The sequence below is a fragment of the Phocoena phocoena genome, chromosome 12 (assembly GCF_963924675.1).
Source record: "Phocoena phocoena chromosome 12, mPhoPho1.1, whole genome shotgun sequence".
In the NCBI taxonomy this organism is placed as follows: Eukaryota; Metazoa; Chordata; class Mammalia; order Artiodactyla; family Phocoenidae; genus Phocoena; species Phocoena phocoena.
In genome coordinates, this window is record NC_089230.1 from 74,206,285 (window position 1) to 74,224,848 (window position 18,564).

The window sequence follows — 18,564 nt, forward strand, 5'->3', positions numbered from 1 at the left end:
CCGAAATGACAGGAATGGTTTAAGCCCAGCACTGGGGAGAGAATGCTGCCTCTAGGTGACACACATCGAAAATGATTCCAAATGTTTTCTCTGATGCCAGCGGTGCAACCTTCTGGATAAACCATTTCGCACCACCCTGTTCAGCACACTGAGTGCAGATGCATCCCCCGGCCTCAAAGATCTCGGACAGACCCTGCGGTGTCACCACCCCAGGAGGCGCTGCTGGCTGTCGCGGCCCAGCACGCCCCCAGCAGCAGCCCAGGGACCGGTGACAGGCTCCGTGTGATGCAGACCAATAAACTCGGCCCGCCGGGACCGAGCTTCCCTGGGTACACAAGCATCCCCTCCTCTTTATTTTCCTTGGGACCCGGTGAATCATCTTTTGTACCGTCTTACATGGTGTGACTCATTTCAGGCTATTTTCTGCCCAGTCTCAGCCCAGTGGCTCATTTCTGGAGAGGCCCTTCCTCATCTGTTAAACGTCATGACTCGCTACACTGCACTTGGTAGCAACTCCAGGCTCGCTTCATGGGCGCTGAGCGTACTCAAACAAGAACAGAGCAAAGAAATGGCCTTCATGTGGGTGAAGCTGCCCAGGCCTCTCCCAGCCTTATTTTAAGACCATAATTTGCATATTCCTTCATGGTGATGACAGTGTTGGACCTGGTCATTTTGCTCTCTTTGCTTTTATCGGGAGGCATGTGTGAATCAAATGCAGGCTGCAAAGTCAACATTTGTTTCAAGGACTATTCAAAACAAACATGGCTCTGTGGCGGTCACTCCCATTTCCTAATGGTCCCCTTCTGCTCCCTTCTTCCAGTTTTATTTTCTTCATGTGACATTTCAGAGCAGAAAAAATCTTTTAGTTTTAAAATTTTTAAATTAAAAAAATTTGGGGGGAGGGTAGAGTTGATTTACAATGTTGTGTTAGTCTCAGGTGTAAGGCAAAGTGAATCCATGAAAAAGGTTTTTTTAAAATTTCTCCTTGCATGCCCTTTCTAATGTCTGACAAAAGTTTTTCCAGTTGGAATTTAACTAGTTTAATCAGAAAAATAAGAGTTTGTCCAGTATACCTACAGTGATATTCCTATTCTCTGGAGATTTGTGAACATTTGGGTGTCTCTCTTAACTTTAAAGAAGCTCATAACGATTCCTGCTTCCACTGAAGCACCAAGGAGAAGACGCAGAAATGGCTGGTGTCTGGTTCAGGTGCTCTGGGCAGCCTTGGCTGCCCTCAGATGTTGGCTGTGACTCCTGCTGGCCGGGGCTGCCTACAGCCCTGCGGCATATGTGGAATCTTCTCGGCAGAACAAAGGCAATCTTTTCCCAATCGTTTGATTTCATTGTTTTCATTTTTCAGGGCAAACTTTCAGGTTTATACAAGGGTAAGACTCAGCTTTTCCTGGGTTAGGACATGGACTGTAAAATGTTTTGTTGGGTCAGGACATGACGTCCCTCAACCTGAGATGTGCTCAGACTGTTGCTCCAGGCCCAAATGCCTTGAAAGTTTAGGTTCTGAAGGACAAGTGACAGGAAACAGTGGCAGCCACGCTGGGTGGTCACCTAGAGAGCAAGAGGTCCTAGGTGACCTGAGCAGCGGTCCTGATGAGTAGACAGTGTGGCTCTTAGTCAAGCAGCCCTGACAGGTCATCGCTGGCTTCGAGATGCGCGGCCACTCCGCGGCTGCGGCCCAGAGAACGTGAGGCATAGCATGCTTTTGCTGTGTGTTTTAAATTAGCTTAGTCAAGCTATAAATATTTGGGCTAATTTCTAAAAAATGAAATGTCCCTGTCAAAGCCAGAAGACTGGCTTGTGTGATGCAAATTAACTTCTTATGGAGATGGGGTCTGGAAAGCAGGATGGAAATGTGTTTCTAACCCCAGCTGGTCCAATAGGGTGATGGATCATAGGTTAAATTTGCTCTGAGGATTCCTCAGTTACCTCAGATTCAAATGCCTGTCTGTGGAGTCTTAGTAACCTCTGTGGAATGCCAACACCTGCCTCGCACAAGCATCAGCGTCTCCTGATGCACAGCTCCTCCTATGAGCCGCTTCTGAACTGATTCCCACCTTCCCCTACTAGAATAATGTCTCTTTCTGCTGTGCCCTGTGTCTCCATGTCCCTTGTTGATAACAATAGAGACCCTCTATCCCAAGAACCTTTCCTATAGGTGACCTTTCTCTTCCTGAGTTTTCTTTTTTCAGTTTTTTAATGAGTACACTTTAACTGCATAGTTTTGAAAAACACATAAAGCCAATATGCAGCTGCTCAAGCTCATGCTACTCTGATAAATGCAAACGAAATCAGCAACGAGACGCACTTCAGACTCAAAAGATAAGCAAAATGTCATAGTCAGAAAGTCCTGAGTGATGGCAGAGCAATGCGCATTCTGGTACCTCCAGAGAGGAGCGCCAATTACAATATCAGGACTTGGCAAAGTCGAAGAATTGCACTTAGGCTATAACCGATCCACTTCTATAAGCTATGAGAAATTCTTCTAGCATGTGTATAAGGAGATTATCCATATGTAATACACACAGACACATATATATAAAATGCCTAATTACAACAGTTTGTAAGAAAAAAATTGGAAACAACATAAATGTCCATTCTTCTCTATAGAACAATACAGAAACTAAAATAAGTGAACTAGAGCTCCACGTTGATGTGGATAAATCTCAAAAACATTCAGCCAAAAAAGCTTAATGAGTGTTATACTGGACATTTTTAAATTGTAGATACTAATATTTAAATAAAGCTTAAATCCGCAAAAAACAACCTCTAGTACCCTCTTCTTTTCCCATCCCACACCCTTGCCCAGCCACCAGTGAACAGTGTTACGTATGTGGTGTCTCCCCTGGACAGTGCAGAAAGAAGACACAAAGGATGCTATGTAGCTCTGGGCAGGGTGCCATATTTTCCCTCCATGTTGTGGTGGGGTTTGTGGGTTTCTGTCTGCATATTTATGAGCTTCTGTAGGGGGCTCTCCTCCTCTCCTTCTTTCCATTCTCACCTCCCCTCAGCCTGAATTCTTCCCATGAATCCCTTTTCAGCCCCCAACAAGGAGACTACAGTACATGAATTCTATGGCATTTCTTTCTTTTTTCTTTTTTTTTAATCAGAGGATAATTGCTTTACAATGTTGTGTTAGTTTCTGCTGTACAGCAAAGTGAGTCAGCTATATGTATACACATATCCCCTCTTTTTTGGGCTTCCTTCCCATTTAGGTCACCACAGAGCACTGAGTAGAGTTCCCTGTGCTATAGTAGTATGTTCTCATTAGTTATCTATTTTACACATAGTAGTGTATGTATGTCAATCCCAATCTCCCAATTCATTCCCCCGCCCTTAGCCCTTGGTACCCATACATTTGCTTCCTATGGCATTTTTATTTGCCATGGGAGCATATCCATCTGGGGACAGTTCTGTCAGAAAGAAGACTGAATAAACTATCTCCATCTCGGGGGAATTCAGAGTAGAGAAAAGATAAAGAAAGGGTCAGAGTCATGTTTTTTTTTTCATATTCCCTACTGGATTATAATAAAATTTTGTTAAGATTTTGTTTCTTTCAAAGTGCCTATAATTTAAAAAACTCTATTGATAAGAACTTAACACACATTTCATCTATTTAATTTTAATTTCAACTCTGATGGCAATGGAGACTATTTCTTAGGTGGCCCTAGCTCAGGTTAAAGTAAGCCAAAATGGTAACTACTGAGGCTATAAACTTTTCTCTAAGTAGATTAGCAATTTTAGTTTTAAAATGATCTGACCATAAATTACTTTATTTCTGAGCAATCTGAGACCTTTTGAAGGATTCCTGAAGATATTTTAAAGAAACGCTCAGGCTTCAACTCTTGTTACTTATTCCATCAATACATTCATACTTCCATTCTTTCTAAGTTCCAAATAATTTGAAGACTTATTTAATTAAGGCTGAATTTAATAACTATATGATTTTTTAAAATATTTATTTATTTATTTGGCTGTGCCAGGTGATTAGTTGTGGCATGAAGGATCTTTAGTTGTGGCATGCGAACTCTTAGTTGCGGCATGCGAACTCTTAGTTGCGGCACATGGGATCTAGTTCCCTGACCAGGGATCGAATCCGGGCCCCCTGCATTGGGAGTGTGGAGTCTTAGCCCCTGGACCACCAGGGAAGTCCCAATAACTATGTGATTTCTGATGTATGCTTTTTGAGAAAATTATATAGAAGGTCAATTCATCACTTTGTACACAATTATCTTGAGTCACTGTTAATGTTTACACACAAAAAGATTCCGATTTTAGTTAGAAATTGTAACCTAAAATTTTTAGGATACAAAGAAAGAGAGAAAAGTCTACGTGATAGAAACACAAACTCACTCAAACCCCATCATTCGTGAACTTTTTCAGTGACATCATTTACTATGGATAGCAACAGAAATGGCTAAATTTAAGCTCCAGACTCACATCCAATGACCATCTGGGCCAATCTTATCCTTGTATCTCAAGCAAAACATTATCAAATAGAAGTAGTCATATTTTTTTCCAAACCTGCTCTCCAAACAATAAAAAAAAATCAAGGCACAATAGTAGAGAATCAGCAGTCCCTTCAGGATGGAGGTTCAAAATGTAGAATAGAAGAATTATGTACTGGAAGGTTGCAGGGGTTTATAAAAGATTAAACATAAGAGATATATCTTAACATAATTGGCCTAATACCAACTTAGATGAAAGGAAATGGATGAATTAGCTTCTAGAAGTGTTTTGCATACCTGATTTTATCTCAAAATATGTTTTTATGTGCTTTCCACTGTACATAATAATGTCCTATTATCAACAGACCATACAGTTTATTTTTATTTTTTTAAAATTTATTTATTTATTTTTGGCTCCGTTGGGTCTTTGTTGCTGTGCGTGGGCTTTCTCTAGTTGCAATGAGTGGGGGCTACTCTTGGTTGCGGTGTGCGGGCTTCTCATTGCAGTGGCTTATCTTGTCGAGGAGCACAGGCTCTAGGTTGTTGTGGCATGTGGGCTTCAGTAGTTGTGGCTTGCGGGCTCTAGAGCGCAGGCTCAGTAGTTGTGGCGCACAGGCTTAGCTGCTCCGCAGCATGTGGGAACTTCCCAGACCAGGGATCGAACCCGTGTCCCCTGCATTGGGAGGTGGATTCTTAATCACTGTGCCACCAGGGAAGCCCCCACGCAGTTTATTTTTTGCACAGTAGACACATTTTTACCAATATTCCCATATTGTTGACAAAAAGTTGATGGCTAGCTGGCAAGGAGATGAGTAGAGTTATTTGATCGTTACAAGACTGGCATTCTTGATCTGGGACTCATTACAGCAATGTTTTGCTAAACCAACCTCTGTTCTCTTTAGAACAGCACCAATTATTATTCTGAGATTCAGTATTAATATATTTATTTTTCAACAAGCTTTTATTTAATCTTAGTGTGTCCTGGGCAGAGGGGTTACAGGGATGAAACTGTTCTTGTCCTTAAAAAGTTTACAAACCAAGAATTATAATATAATGAGAAATTCCTTTCACAACGATATATGCAAAGGGCAGTCACAACATAGGAGAAGCCCATATCTTCTCTGACTTAGGGAAGACTTCACAGTGGCAAAGATACGTACTGAGAATTCTCTGGGCATATAAGTGAGGAAAGTACATTTGAAAGAGACAACAGAGTGTGCAAAGGAATGGAAGCATGAGAGAGTATGATGTGTTCTGTACAAACAGTTCACTATGGTGAGAGAGTAAGATTAGAGTGAGGAGGAAAGGAAGGGGAGACAAAAGATGAGAACAGACAGGCGTATATCAGAGGAGGCTCAAATTTACCCTTTGGGCAATTTAGAGCCACTGAAGAATTTTGAGCCAACATGTTCAATAGAAAGACCTCTCTAGGCACTTCCCTGGTGGCGCAGTGGTTAAGAATCCGCCTGACAATAAAGGGGACACGGGTTCGAGCCCTGGTCTGGGAAGATCCCACTTGCCACGGAGCAACTAAGCCCGTGTGCCACAGCTACTGAGCCTGCGCTCTAGAGCCCACATGCCACAACTACTGAAGCCCACGTGCCTAGAGCCCGTGCTCCGCAACAGAAGCCACAGCAATGAGAAGCCTGCACACTGCAACCAAGAGTAGCCCCCGCTCGCCGCCAACTAGAGAAAGCCCACTGGCAGTAATGAAGACCCAATGCAGCCAAAAATAAATAAATAAGTAAATAAATTTAAAAAAGGAAAAAAGGAAGACCTCTCTAGAAAAGTTGGATAGGACAGATTAAATGTGTGCAAGAAAATCTAGAGACACAGAGAACACTCAGGCTATTGCAATGGTCCAGAAAGAGGCAATGAGTTCCTAAATATGGATCCAGCACCTGAGTAAGGATTTGGGAGATATTTAGGAGGGAGACTCACAATACTGGGCTTTCCTTGGAATAAGGGTAGAGGAAACAGAAGGGTGTAATATGACTCTCAACAATCTCATCTGGATAACCGATGTCAGCCATGGACACCAGCAAAGCAGCGGCAGTAGCTTTGGAGATGCTTGGGAGATCTTAATATGTAAATATATAAAAGATAGTTGGATATGTAGATCTGGAATTAAAAGGAAAAAAAAAAGCCTTTGACTGAAGATAAGTTATTGGGGGTTATTTGCATTTTCATGGAGAGCTAATGGTTAAACATGGACCAGCATACAATGCATGTGATCCATTCTTGGTGATGGACCCTGGGTACAGTATACCTGGTTGCTCCTGGGGAGGATTTTTCCCTTTTGATGAAAGAGATATGACAGATGGAATGTTGGCTGCCATATCAGTCAACAAAGGATGTCACAGTCACCAGCGATTGCAGCCCTCTAATGTGAGCCAGTGAGCCCTGAGGAAACTCAGGAAGGAAAGAATACCTGCCATCTATCAGCCATCAGACTACAGCCACTCCCCACAGTGAGCCCTGAGGAAAGTCAGGATGTGAAAATACAGGATACTGGCCCCAGATAGCTGAGGTGCCTATCAAAGGAATAATTTCAGTGAGCCCAGACTCTTGCATCTTCCCATATACAGCAAAGCTCTAAATTTAACTTGGGATATCTGGTTTTTCTGTAATTAACGATAGTCTTTTGATGTTCAGACAACCTGCTCTTTGTCGTAAAACATCTATATGACCTAGCTCCCCCCTCACCTCCTTGGAGCATTTCTCTCAGAGTTACTTGAGATGCTGCCTCCCGGGCCTGAAGTCCTAAAAATTCCCACCGAATAAAACGTCACTCTCAACTTTTAGGTTGTGAATAGTTTTTAAGTCGACAGATACATGAAGAGATCTCACTACTAACCATTTTGCCTTTGGACTATGTTGAGTGAGGAGGTGACACCTAAAGAGGAAGGCCAACCTGATGAGGACTGAAGTGTGGGAAGATGGAAGGGAGTTGGGTCCTTGATGACATAAACTACTGAACCAGCCCTGAAACTCCAGACTTCTTGTTACGTGAAGGTTTATAACTCCTTGCTGTTTAAACTCCATTCATTTTAATATTTTGGTACTTACAGCAGACATCATCCAAACTAAAAAGCCTCTTTCTGTGAGATAAGGTAGAAACAATTAAAAATAGATAGAGCGACATCTTATTTTGTGGGTAAAAGGGCAGTAAACTGAGGGAGCTTTGTGTGTTTGTGTGTGTGTGTGTGTGTGTGTGTGTGTGTGTGTGTGGCTTAAGAAGCTAGATGATGAGAGAAGGGATGACATTGAGGATTGATGACAATTACGAAGGGGATGAAAGAAGATCTGTCTTCGGACGTGAATAAGACTGTCAAAGAGTGTGTTGGGCAGAGTCAAGGCCTAAGATCACATCAGACAATGGCACTAATTTGCGTGGCTGTATAATCTTTTCTACGTTGTCTTGGCTGGATAGGAAGGAAGTGCAGGTAGAGGGATGGATACACTGTGGATCAGGGAAGAGTCAGGGCCTGGAGGACATAAGGAGTGACTGAAGCAGGAGGGAGGGGAACAGGAGGATAAGAAGCTGTGGTCAAAGAATGGGCTCTTGGGGTCTGAGAATTCAACAGTGAGCGTAGATACAGGCTGACCATGTGTAGCCTGTGAAAAAGGCCTGTGTGTGGAGCATAGACAACAGGGGAAGTGGTACGAGATCATGATGGAGAGGTAGGCCTGAGCCAGATGTGGTAGGGCCTCCATATAAAGAGTTGAGGTTTTCATCTAAATAGGCTGAGAAGCCATTAAAGGGATTTAAAAATGGCAATGAGGGGCTTCCCTGGTGGTGCAGTGGTTGAGAGTCCGCCTGCTGATGCAGGGGACACGGCTTCGTGCCCCGGTCCGGGAGGATCCCACGTGCCGCGAAGCAGCTGGGTCCGTGAGCCATGGCCGCTGAGCCTGCACGTCCCGAGCCTGTGCTCCACAGCGGGAGAGGCCATAACAGTGAGAGGCCCGTGTACCAAAAAAAAAAAAAAAAAAAAAAAAAAAAGGCAATGACATTGAAGAGCCTTTAGAAAGGCAACGATCTGATACTTTGGAAAGACCACTTCTGGAGGCTGTGTTGAGAATGGATAATAGGAGAGCAAGACAGAAATCAGGACAACAGTTGGCTGGTGACTGCAGTAGTTGAGGCAAGAGGTAGGGACGACCTGAATCTAGAAGGTGACAGTGGAGGGAGAGAGAGAAATAAGTAGCTTCAATATATAATTGGGACATAGGACCAATAGGACTCGTAGGTGGAGTAGATTACGGGGGTAAGGAAGAGCAAGAAGACAAAGAAAATCCCTAAATTTTGGTCTTTTGCAAAGTGATAGTGGTTCCATTTACTGACAAGGGAATGTTGGAGAAAAAAGTGGATTTCTTGAGGGGAGATGGGGGTAGCAGAGAGTCGAGAGTGCTAGTTTGATTGTATCACAAGGAGATGTCACACATATAGTTGGATATTTGAGTCTAGAGCACAGAGATCAGAGACAAAGCATAATTTTGGAAACTGTATGTGGGTACCTCCCCACTACTCCTTCTTTCCCATCACCACTGTGTGGTACCCATATTATTTGGAGGGAATTGACTCCTAACCTGGAATCTGATATGGATCTCGATTGTTTTATCTCCATCAAGATAATCCTTCCTCTCCCACATCATCATTATTGATTGAGGTAACTCAGATCGAAGCCTCCCTGCACATGGCATTACCCTATCCAAAGGAACTGCATCAGAAGTACATATGTGAAAAATTTGGGCCAATGGGACACATGGAAGCTCATTTCTGGGATCTCCTAAGAAAGAATGTTTCCTGTCCTTCTGAGAGCCCAGAGAAAGCGACCAGAAATCAACCTTCTCTCTCATTTTGGACGGCACGATTTGTGGATGTAAAATCTGGAACTGCTGCAGCCATTTTGTCAACATGACGGACATCAGCTTGAGGATGAAGCTAATAACATGGGAGGTGGGATAGAGACTTGGAAAGAAAATGGTCCCCTGATGATACTGTTGAAGCCCTGAAGACTATCTTGCTTCTGAACTTTTCAGTTATGGGAACCAATAACCGGCCCCCCTCCCCACTTTATTATTTAAGACAGAGTTTGATTTTTGGTTATTTGCAGTATGAGTCCTAACTGATGACTCCTAAGCCACTAGCACATAAATCATATTTCATCCCAGGGAGAAAATGTTGAGAAGGAAGATTGAATCCCAAGGCATCCCAACCTTAGAGACTGGGCCAAGGAAGAGGAACATAAAAGAGAGAAAAGGAACAGGGAGAAACAGAAGGTGACGCAGGAAAGTGTGGAGTCACTGGGGGGGAAATGTGTTTGAAGAATGAGGGAGGAGTCCCCTCTTTGAGAGCTCCTGGGAGTTCAGGTAACATGAGGGCAGGTACATGACCCTGGAAATGGCAACATGCAGCTTGCTAGTGACCCTGTGAAGTGCAGTCAGAAGAGGGGAGGAGGGAAGCTGGTAGAGTAGAAGGGAGGGGAGAAGGGGTTCGGGAGTGAAGACAGTGGGTGGACACACATTTCAAGAACTTTTGCTGCAAAGACAGGAAGAGCAGCGAGTCAGGAACAGCCAGGCCTGTGGGGCTGGGAGATTTTGTTTTAATAGCTTTCATCATTTTTTTTTTTTTTTTTTTTTTTGCGGTACGCGGGCCTCTCACTGCCGCGGCATCTCCCGTTGTGGAGCACAGGCTCCGGACGCGCAGGCTCAGCGGCCATGGCTCACGGGCCCAGCCGCTCTGCGGCATGTGGGATCTTCCCAGACTGGGGCACGAACCCGTGTCCCCTGCATTGGCGGGCGGACTCTCAACCACTGCGCCACCAGGGATGCCCCATCATTTGTTTTTTTGAGAATGGAACAGACGAGTGTTCCATATGCTGAGGGAACGATCCAGAGGAGAATAAAAAATAAAGGATGCAGGAGAGAAGAGCAAATGCAGAGGCACTCCTAGTAAAGGTGAGAGGGATGGTACCCAAGGATAAGAGGAGATGCTTAGTAAGAGCAGAAACACCTCGTCCTTTGTCAAAGGAGAGAACAAAGAACGTGACTGGGTAAAAGAAGGCTTGTGGATTTGTGCTAAGAAGTTGGAGAAGCGTCTGTTCTGTTTTCTCAGTTGAGTGTGAGTGAACATCACCTGCCAAGATGCAGGAAAAGCGTGTGATCAAATGTGGTCATGGCTTCCCGGCAGGACAGAAATTTTCTTTATTAGGCTTCTGGAAAATGACCTTTTACATTCCTAAAGCTGTAAAACTCTTCCAAGTGACTTTCTTGTCTATTAAATTCTAAAAGGGATGCTTTACATTTTTTGAAAGTTTTGCTACATGTAAATGGGACAGGAGGGGGTGATGGAGGGGGTGTTTCTTTTACCGTCAGTTTAAGGTTTAGGCAACTGGATTCAGATTCTCTTAAAGCTGGTTTTTGTTAAAGGGAAATTTTAAACTTTCCACCTGAAATATTTATAAGCCCGTGACATGTTATTTTCTCTCCAACAGAGAGTTCCTGTTTGCTACAGTTAAGTTAGCTCACATCTGTGGTCTTCATTGACAAGAGTCCTGGCCTTTTCCTCTTTCTTTAGATTTCCTCTAGTTCTCTGGTGCTATGAAAAGTTGGAAAAATAATTTATAAAACTTAAAAATCAAAGCTATAACTAAAATATATATTCTTCATAGCCTAGAAGAAAATAAAATATATTCCACTTCTCTGGACAGTTTTATAATAAGTGTCAAGTTGAGAAACTGCTTGATGTTTCAAGATGATTAGCTATGACTTCTAGTTATAAGTTAGTAGGGGGCTCTTATTTCGTTGTAATTATAGGTTTTAGCTAACAAGATAATTTAAGTTAATTAGACTATTATAAAGGCCATGTAGAGGAGGAAAGTGTGGGTTATTGTTTTGTAAACACTGCTGGATTTGTCCTCATTTTAGGCAGTACGAAATAACTTATTTTGCACAAAACCACTTAAGAGACTTAAAATACAACTTTGTGTGTAACCTCTCTAGCTGTGCAATTCTAAAGAGCGAGCCCATCATATCCACCTGGGGTACTGGCTTCAAATCCTGATGACACGGAGCTGAGAACAAGGACTAATTTCATTCAAAGTCAAATCCAGTCTATGAACCAAAGTGCCTTGCGGGCAGAGATGAAAATACAAGCCTTACTCAGAATGTTGTTCAAAACACATGGCCCAGGAGAGGGTAAACCCACACATTTATAAAACACATTCAGTGGGACAATTCTAGGCTTTTTTGAAAGGTCGTCAATTAAAACCACCTTAAAGATGCTTTGTTAGAACAGAAGATTTCAATCATGATCTTTCTAGCTACCAGTGTATAACTATTTGGACTTAAAATAAGTTTTAACTTAAGATATGTAACTGCATATGGTATATGTCTGTGTGGTGCGTGTGTATAAAAAGTTCCTTTAATGAAGGGACTTGAGTGAATGGTGGGGGCGGTGCCAGGTGAGAGAGTCCGATAGCTGTGATCACATTTTAAAGCTGATCTTCAAAGAGGTTCTCGTATTGTACTGAATAGCTCAGCACCTCAGGTCATGAGTTTAAAGGTATTTCCTACAGCCGTGGAGCTCACGGAGTTATCCTTACTCTGGAAATGTCAGATACGGATTCACTGGGATGAAACTGTTAATGGGATTATCAGTAGAAATTTGATGTGCTTTCAGGTTGCAGCCAGGAGAGCGAAGTCTGGCTAAACTGACTAATTACTGAACCCAATCAGTAATGACCATGCTTATGGTTTTCATTTTCTCTTAACTGGGGCAAGTTCTCTGCGTCCCCTGCCCAGTTCAAAGTAGAAGAGGTGAGAACAAGAAGGAAAAAAAGAAAGTAAAGCCCCAATCATCTTTTTTTTTTTAATTTTATTTTTGGCTGAGTTGGGTCTTCATTGCTGCAGGCAGGCTTTTCTCTAGTTCTGGCGAGCTGGGGCTACTCTTCATTGCGGTGCACAGGCTTCTCATTGCAGTGGCTTCTCTCGTTGTGGAGCACGGGATCTAGGCACGCAGGTTTCAGTAGTTGTGGCGCACGGGCTCGGTAGTTGTGGCTCACGGGCTCTAGCACTCAGGCTCAGTAGCTGAAGCGCACAGGCTTAGTTGCTCCACGGCATGTGGGATCTTCCTGGACCAGGGCTTGAACACGTGTCCCCTGCATTGGCAGGTGGATTCTTAACCACTGCGCCACCAGGGAAGCCCAAGTCCCAATCATTAACCTTGGATTTGTGCCTTTTCTCTTGAATCCTCTTCCTTATCTTGGTAAGAGAATGTCATGCTCTCTCGGTGGGATTTTGAAGCCTTTCACCAGCTTTGTTACTGGCTCAGATATAGCCCAGAGTCAGGTAGCTATTTAGACACAACTGTCTGCTTTTCATCAAGTCATCCGGACCTATCTTCAGTGACACACTGGCAGGGCCAAGGGGACCTGCACACAGCCCTGTCAGGGAAGATGAGCCAGGAGCCATGAAGAAAGCAGGGCCTCATGGCCCACGCCAACTTCCCACTCATGGAGCTCCGTGCCATTCACAGCTTAAAGCAAACCAAACAAACCCTGTTCCCTTTCAAGAGGAGTGGGCAGGTTTCAATTTTCTCTTGGATATGGCCAACAATCAGAATTTTTAGGCAGGAGATAATGGAAGATTGAATGTTTTTCTTCTTTTAAAAAATATCTAGGAGTATTAAGCTAGAGCAGGGCAAGTTCAGACAATTATACCATTTTCTTTTGTTTACTGTTTTTCTCAAATTGAAAGAAAAACAAACTACAAGCAAAACAGATTTGGGATGAAAGCCAAGATTTGTCTGTGGTTTGATTTTGCACTGCTCTGTGGTTCTGATTCCTTTCTCTGTCACAGGGAATATGCAGTGGCCCAAGCCCAGAGTGACTTTCAAGTTCTGCATCCCTAATGTGGGGTTTTTAAAAGTGTGTTCCACTGAGAAACAGTATTGCTAAATGCTCCCTGTAGGAGGAGTACACCTCTTCTTATATCAGACTTGGCCATGTGACTTGCTTCAGCCAACGAAATGTGTGTTGCTTCCAGCAAAACCTTAAGATCATCAATCACAAGGTTCTACCATTTTCCTTTTATCTCCTCCATGAGACCAGCAATGGCTCAAATGGGAGTTGCCCTTTCAGCCTTGATCCAAGAGTTAAGAAGATGTTGAATAGAGCTACAGCCACCTAGCAGCTATCTTGTAAAGTGAAAGAGAAATAGAGCACTGTTGTTATAAACCACTGAAATTTTGTTACTGCAGCATTACCCGGCTCGTCCTCACCAACACGTTGTCAGGACAAAGGGGGCTCTCTGTATCAAATGAATTTTTTAAATGCTACATATGCTATCCCACTTAAAACATAATAATGCAGATTGGCATTTTAAAAGATGTCAAAAAATCTTGCAGGAAAGAAACTGGTTTACTACTGTAATCTAGCATTTTCCCAGTAATCTTGATTAAAGAATTTTTTTTTACATAATACTTAATAACTTTTCACCAAACACACTTTTTAAAAAAGCTGCCCTAATGCATTTTTGTCTGTTACCTGAAACAGAGGTTGATTCATGAAGCTGGTGGCTCTTGTGAACTTCTGCAAACTGGTCATTACTGGCTTCATTCCTTTGTTTGTTCATTCATTCATTCATGAAAAAATATATCAGGTACTGGAGTTAGTGTTGGAGATGCTAAGGTCTCCCACTGCTATCTTGTGGGTGTGCAAGAAATATCACTGTCATTAATTTCTATAAGTGAACTTCATTTCTGACTGGGTATCTAAGCACACGTACCAGGTTGTGTTATTTTATTTTATTTTATTTTTTGCGGTACACGGGCCTCTCACTGTTGTGGCCTCTCCCGTTGCGGAGCACAGGCTCCGGACGCGCAGGCTCAGCGGCCGTGGCTCACGGGCCCAGCCGCTCCGCAGCATGTGGGATCTTCCCGGACCGGGGCACGAACCCGTGTCCCCTGCATCGGCAGGCGGACTCTCAACCACTGCACCGCCAGGGAAGCCCATGTACCAGGTTTTGAGAGTATGATTACTGCTGGTCACATGTCCACCGTCCAGTTCCACATGGTGGCTGCGGGACTGGGGATGTGACACCGTCCTATGAGTTTCAGGCCAAGCCTAGGGCGTGGGAGCATCTTTGCAGGGGTCTCCACAATCTTGCGTTGCTGGGCACATCACCCAGCCCTTCCCTCCACGGCCGTAATGCTGCTGCCAAGAAGCAGGGTTCAGTTCCTTGCCCTGGGACTACAGGAGGCAGAATTCTATGACAGCCTCCAAGATTCCTGGTCCCAGGGGTACACACACCTTTCCTGAGTTATACAATGAACAGTAATCTCGGTACTGCTGTGTAGGGAGTTTGCAGATGTAACTGAAGTGCCGAATCTGCTGGCCTTAAATTAAAGAGAACAGTCACGTGGGCCTCACCTAATTACACAAGTCCTTTAAGAGCAGAGCATTCTTCCTGCTGGTTGTAGGAGAGGAAGCCAAGGATTCAAAGCATGGGAAGGATTCAACACGCCATTGCTGGCTTGACGACAGAATGGAGGGCAGCCCTGACTGTCAGCCAGCAAGGAAGCATGGGCCTCAGCCCCTTAAGCGCCAAGAAACTGAGTTCTTCCAGCCCGAGTGAGCCTGGAAGCGCATTTCTCCCAGCCTGGCTGACACCCTGATTTCAGCCTTGTGATACTCTGAGCAGAGACCCAGCCCTATCACACCGGACCTATGGAACCAGGACTGTAGACTCTAGGACCAGCTGGGTCTATAGAACTGCGATCAGTGTTTCAAGCTGCCAGGTATGTGGGGATGTGTGATGCAGCAAAAGAAAACCAGCACATGCGCCCCAGGCCCTGTCTTCTCTCTTCCTCTCCTCTGGCCTGGGGTCTCTGCTTCCAGTTTGGAGGGGAAATCAGAGAGCGTGAGGGAAGCCTGGGCAACCTTACTTCTTCAAGACATTCTCTTTTTTTTTTTTTTTAGATATTTGAAATACAACTTTATTCTGATTCTAAACGAAAAGGAATGGGAATGACAGTTAAGATTCCACCACTGAACATTGTGATGTGACTGTAGCGGTCTTATATTTGAAACTCAAGGAGGAAAGAACTGTGTTCCAAAACACCTCAATATGCAGGTCCAAAAAAATGAAGGTCTGTTGTTTCTTTAACTGCCACATTCACTCCAAAGCCCATTCATCTCCTTTAGCATCCCAAACATTAAGCACATGTTCTGCTTAGCTATATAATAAAGTGGCAAACATGCTGCACCACTGACATCACAGGACAGTTGCCTATAAAACTAGACTTCTGACGCTGGGCTCCAGCTTCACGTTTCCCACAGGTCATCATGTTCATCCGGGAGGGCAGTTGTCTGAGCAACCTCTAGATGGCGCTCTTACTGCGCTGCCAACACTGGGTCCATGACCACCTCTGGTGGGGTGAGGGCAGGCATGGCGATGAACTCCAAGTTAGGGTCTCCGATCAGTTTTCTAGCAAGCCAGAGGAAGGGCTTTTCAAAATTGTAGTTACTTTTGGCAGAGATGTCATAGTACTGAAGATTCTTCTTTTGGTGGAAGACAATCGACTTTGCCTTAACCTTTCTGTCCTTAATATCCACTTTGTTGCCACACAACACGATGGGGATGTTCTCACACACTCGTACCAGATCTCTATGCCAGTTAGGCACGTTCTTGTAAGTAACCCTCGATGTTACATCAAACATTACGATGGCACACTGAGCTTGGATGTAATAGCCATCTCTCAGTCCACCAAATTTCTCCTGGCCAGCTGTATCCCATACGTTGAACTTAATGGGTCCTCTGTTGGTATGGAACACAAGGGGATGGACCTCAACGCCCAAGGTGTCACCAACCGATACGAGCTTGAACTGCACTTGGGGCTCTCCTTGCACAGCCATCGCGATGCTACTTCCAGAAGCGTCTCCGCGCCCGTCTGACTCAAGACATTCTCTTTACAACCTCTTCCTCTCACTTCTTTCAAAGCCCGGATGTGGTTTTCTGTTTGTCTGTATTTTAATAGGTATCTCACTTCCTTTTTAAAATTTTTATTGGCATATAGATGATTTACAATGTTGTGTTAGTTTCAGGTGTACAGCAAAGCAGTTACACATATATCCACTTTTTAAATTTTTTTTTAGAATCTTTTCCCATATAGGCCATTACAGAGTATTGAGTAGAGTTCCCTGTGCTATACAGCAGGTTCTTATTAGTTATCTTTTATATATAGTAGTGTGTATATGTAAATCCCAGTCTCCCAATTTATCCCTCCCCGCACCCCGATCCCCTGGTAACCATAAGTTTGTTTTCTACATCTGGATGTGTTTTCTTAAAGAGACTTCTAGAAAGCAAAATCCAGGGAGGCCTGAAAGCTGCATTTCCCCTTCTCCATCCTCCAGACACACTCAGAGCTACCACCTGTTAGCCCGAGACAATAAGATCTGAGCCTGCTGGAAGTGAAGTGAGGAAAGAGAAGTGAGGAAAGAGAACACACAAGGAGGGGAAAATACTCCACGGACTAATATCTTCACATACTGTTCCTTTCCAAAGCTTCGTCTCATGGCCCTGCAGATCTAGATGTGGCAGAGGCAAGTTTTCCAGCAGGGACACCAGAGGCAGCATGTGACCAACAGACAGCCCGCCCCGGCCCTCGCCTTGTTACATTCCTCAAGTGGTGCAGGATGAAATGCCAGATCAGCCTGTGGGAAACAGAAAGGAAAGCTGTGTCCCAGGCTCTGGCTGGTGGGCAGGGCACCTACACGGAGCATTGCCCTGAGGGTGGCAGCATTTGGCAATGAAGGATGTTTAGACGGTGGAAATCCTAGACTCCCAGGCAAAGGGAGAACCCATCTGGTGACATCTCCTGGTATCAGGCTCTGGTGGACCAAATCTTGACTGGTAATTTCATAAGTCCACACGTCTCTCTGGGGTCCAAAGAGAGGCTGACTGCAGCCCCTGGAATGTGGGCTGTGAGGGTGAAACTTCTGAGAATCACAGGAGAAGCAGCCGTCATATTTCTTTCCCCAGGGCAGCCTCTAGAGAGGAGAGGCAAATAGGAAGAACAAGCAGTTCCCAGCTCTTCAGGGCCCGTTTTCTGCCAGACAGTGTGCCATGCATCTTCTGTGCATTATATAGTTTAGCCCTCATAACAAACCTGCAAAGTCAATAAATCCCCATTTTAAAGCCGAGGCAGTTGAGCCGCAAGAGGTTAAGATAAGCTGCCCAATTCACACACTCCCTAAGCGGCAGAGTCAGGGTCAATCAGAAAAGAAAGCTCAGGCAGCAGAGTTGTCAGGGTTCAGCCCAACAGATCCTGGCCACCACTGCCCTGGTCCTGCACTCTCTAGAACAGGTTTCCTTCACATGGGGATCCCCAAAATATCTGTAGGCTGGCGGTGGAAAGGAAAGTCACATGGCTCAGAGGCAGCATGAATGGGCATATGGGTGAATCTGTTTAGATTAGTTGGCAAAGAGTCCAAATGAAGTGAGGAATTGTGATTACTTTGATCTTGGTGGCTGCAGGATAACCTAGACTCATACCCTTGGTTCGCCAAAGGTGTTTATGCTTGTTTGCACTCACTATGGCTGCCTGAGAGGCTCCCCCTCTAGCTCTCCACTGTTTTAGGTCTCTTTAACACATGCATAGGAAGAATTCCTCATTTCCTCCTTTTGGTCCAATAGGTTAGATTCCAACTGCTTCTAATTTACCCCATTGGGTTCAAGTGTGTTGTCACCCAACCACCATTAGTATTTATTCTTGTTTCTTCAAGACCAAAGTAAGTCTAGCACATAGTGGGTCTTTGGTATTGGAGAGGAAAAAGAGAGAAACCTTTGCACTGTCCTGGCCACAGAGATATAAGGGTTTGGTTCTAGAATGTGTTCTTACAAATCGACCAAGGCCTAGCCAGCTCCAAAAGCAGAGGCATCTCTGACCTGCCCCCTAGTGCTTGCACTGAAGGATAAATGCTGACACTGTGCTGAGGTCGGATGTCCCATGGGACAGAAGGTCAAGGACACAGTCATGTGAGCTGGGTCTGAGGCAGTCCCTGGGGGGTGGGGGAGGCCCGGGGTGAGTTGTGGATCTGCA

At 44.4% G+C, this 18,564-nt stretch overlaps 1 protein-coding gene across 1 annotated transcript; it reads right to left on the reverse strand.

Moving 5' to 3' along the window:
• Positions 1–15,856: 15,856 nt before the first annotated feature.
• Positions 15,857–16,378, reverse strand: LOC136132163 (GTP-binding nuclear protein Ran-like). The gene has a single exon (XM_065889050.1). It carries the CDS (start codon positions 16,376–16,378, stop codon positions 15,857–15,859), a length of 522 nt encoding a protein of 173 aa, XP_065745122.1.
• Between the last annotated feature and the right edge of the window lie 2,186 nt (positions 16,379–18,564).

What these genes read in the sequence shown, in the direction of transcription:
- LOC136132163 (XM_065889050.1), bottom strand. Translation starts at nt 16,378, where the DNA reads ATGGCTGTGCAAGGAGAGCCCCAAGTGCAGTTCAAGCTCGTATCGGTT.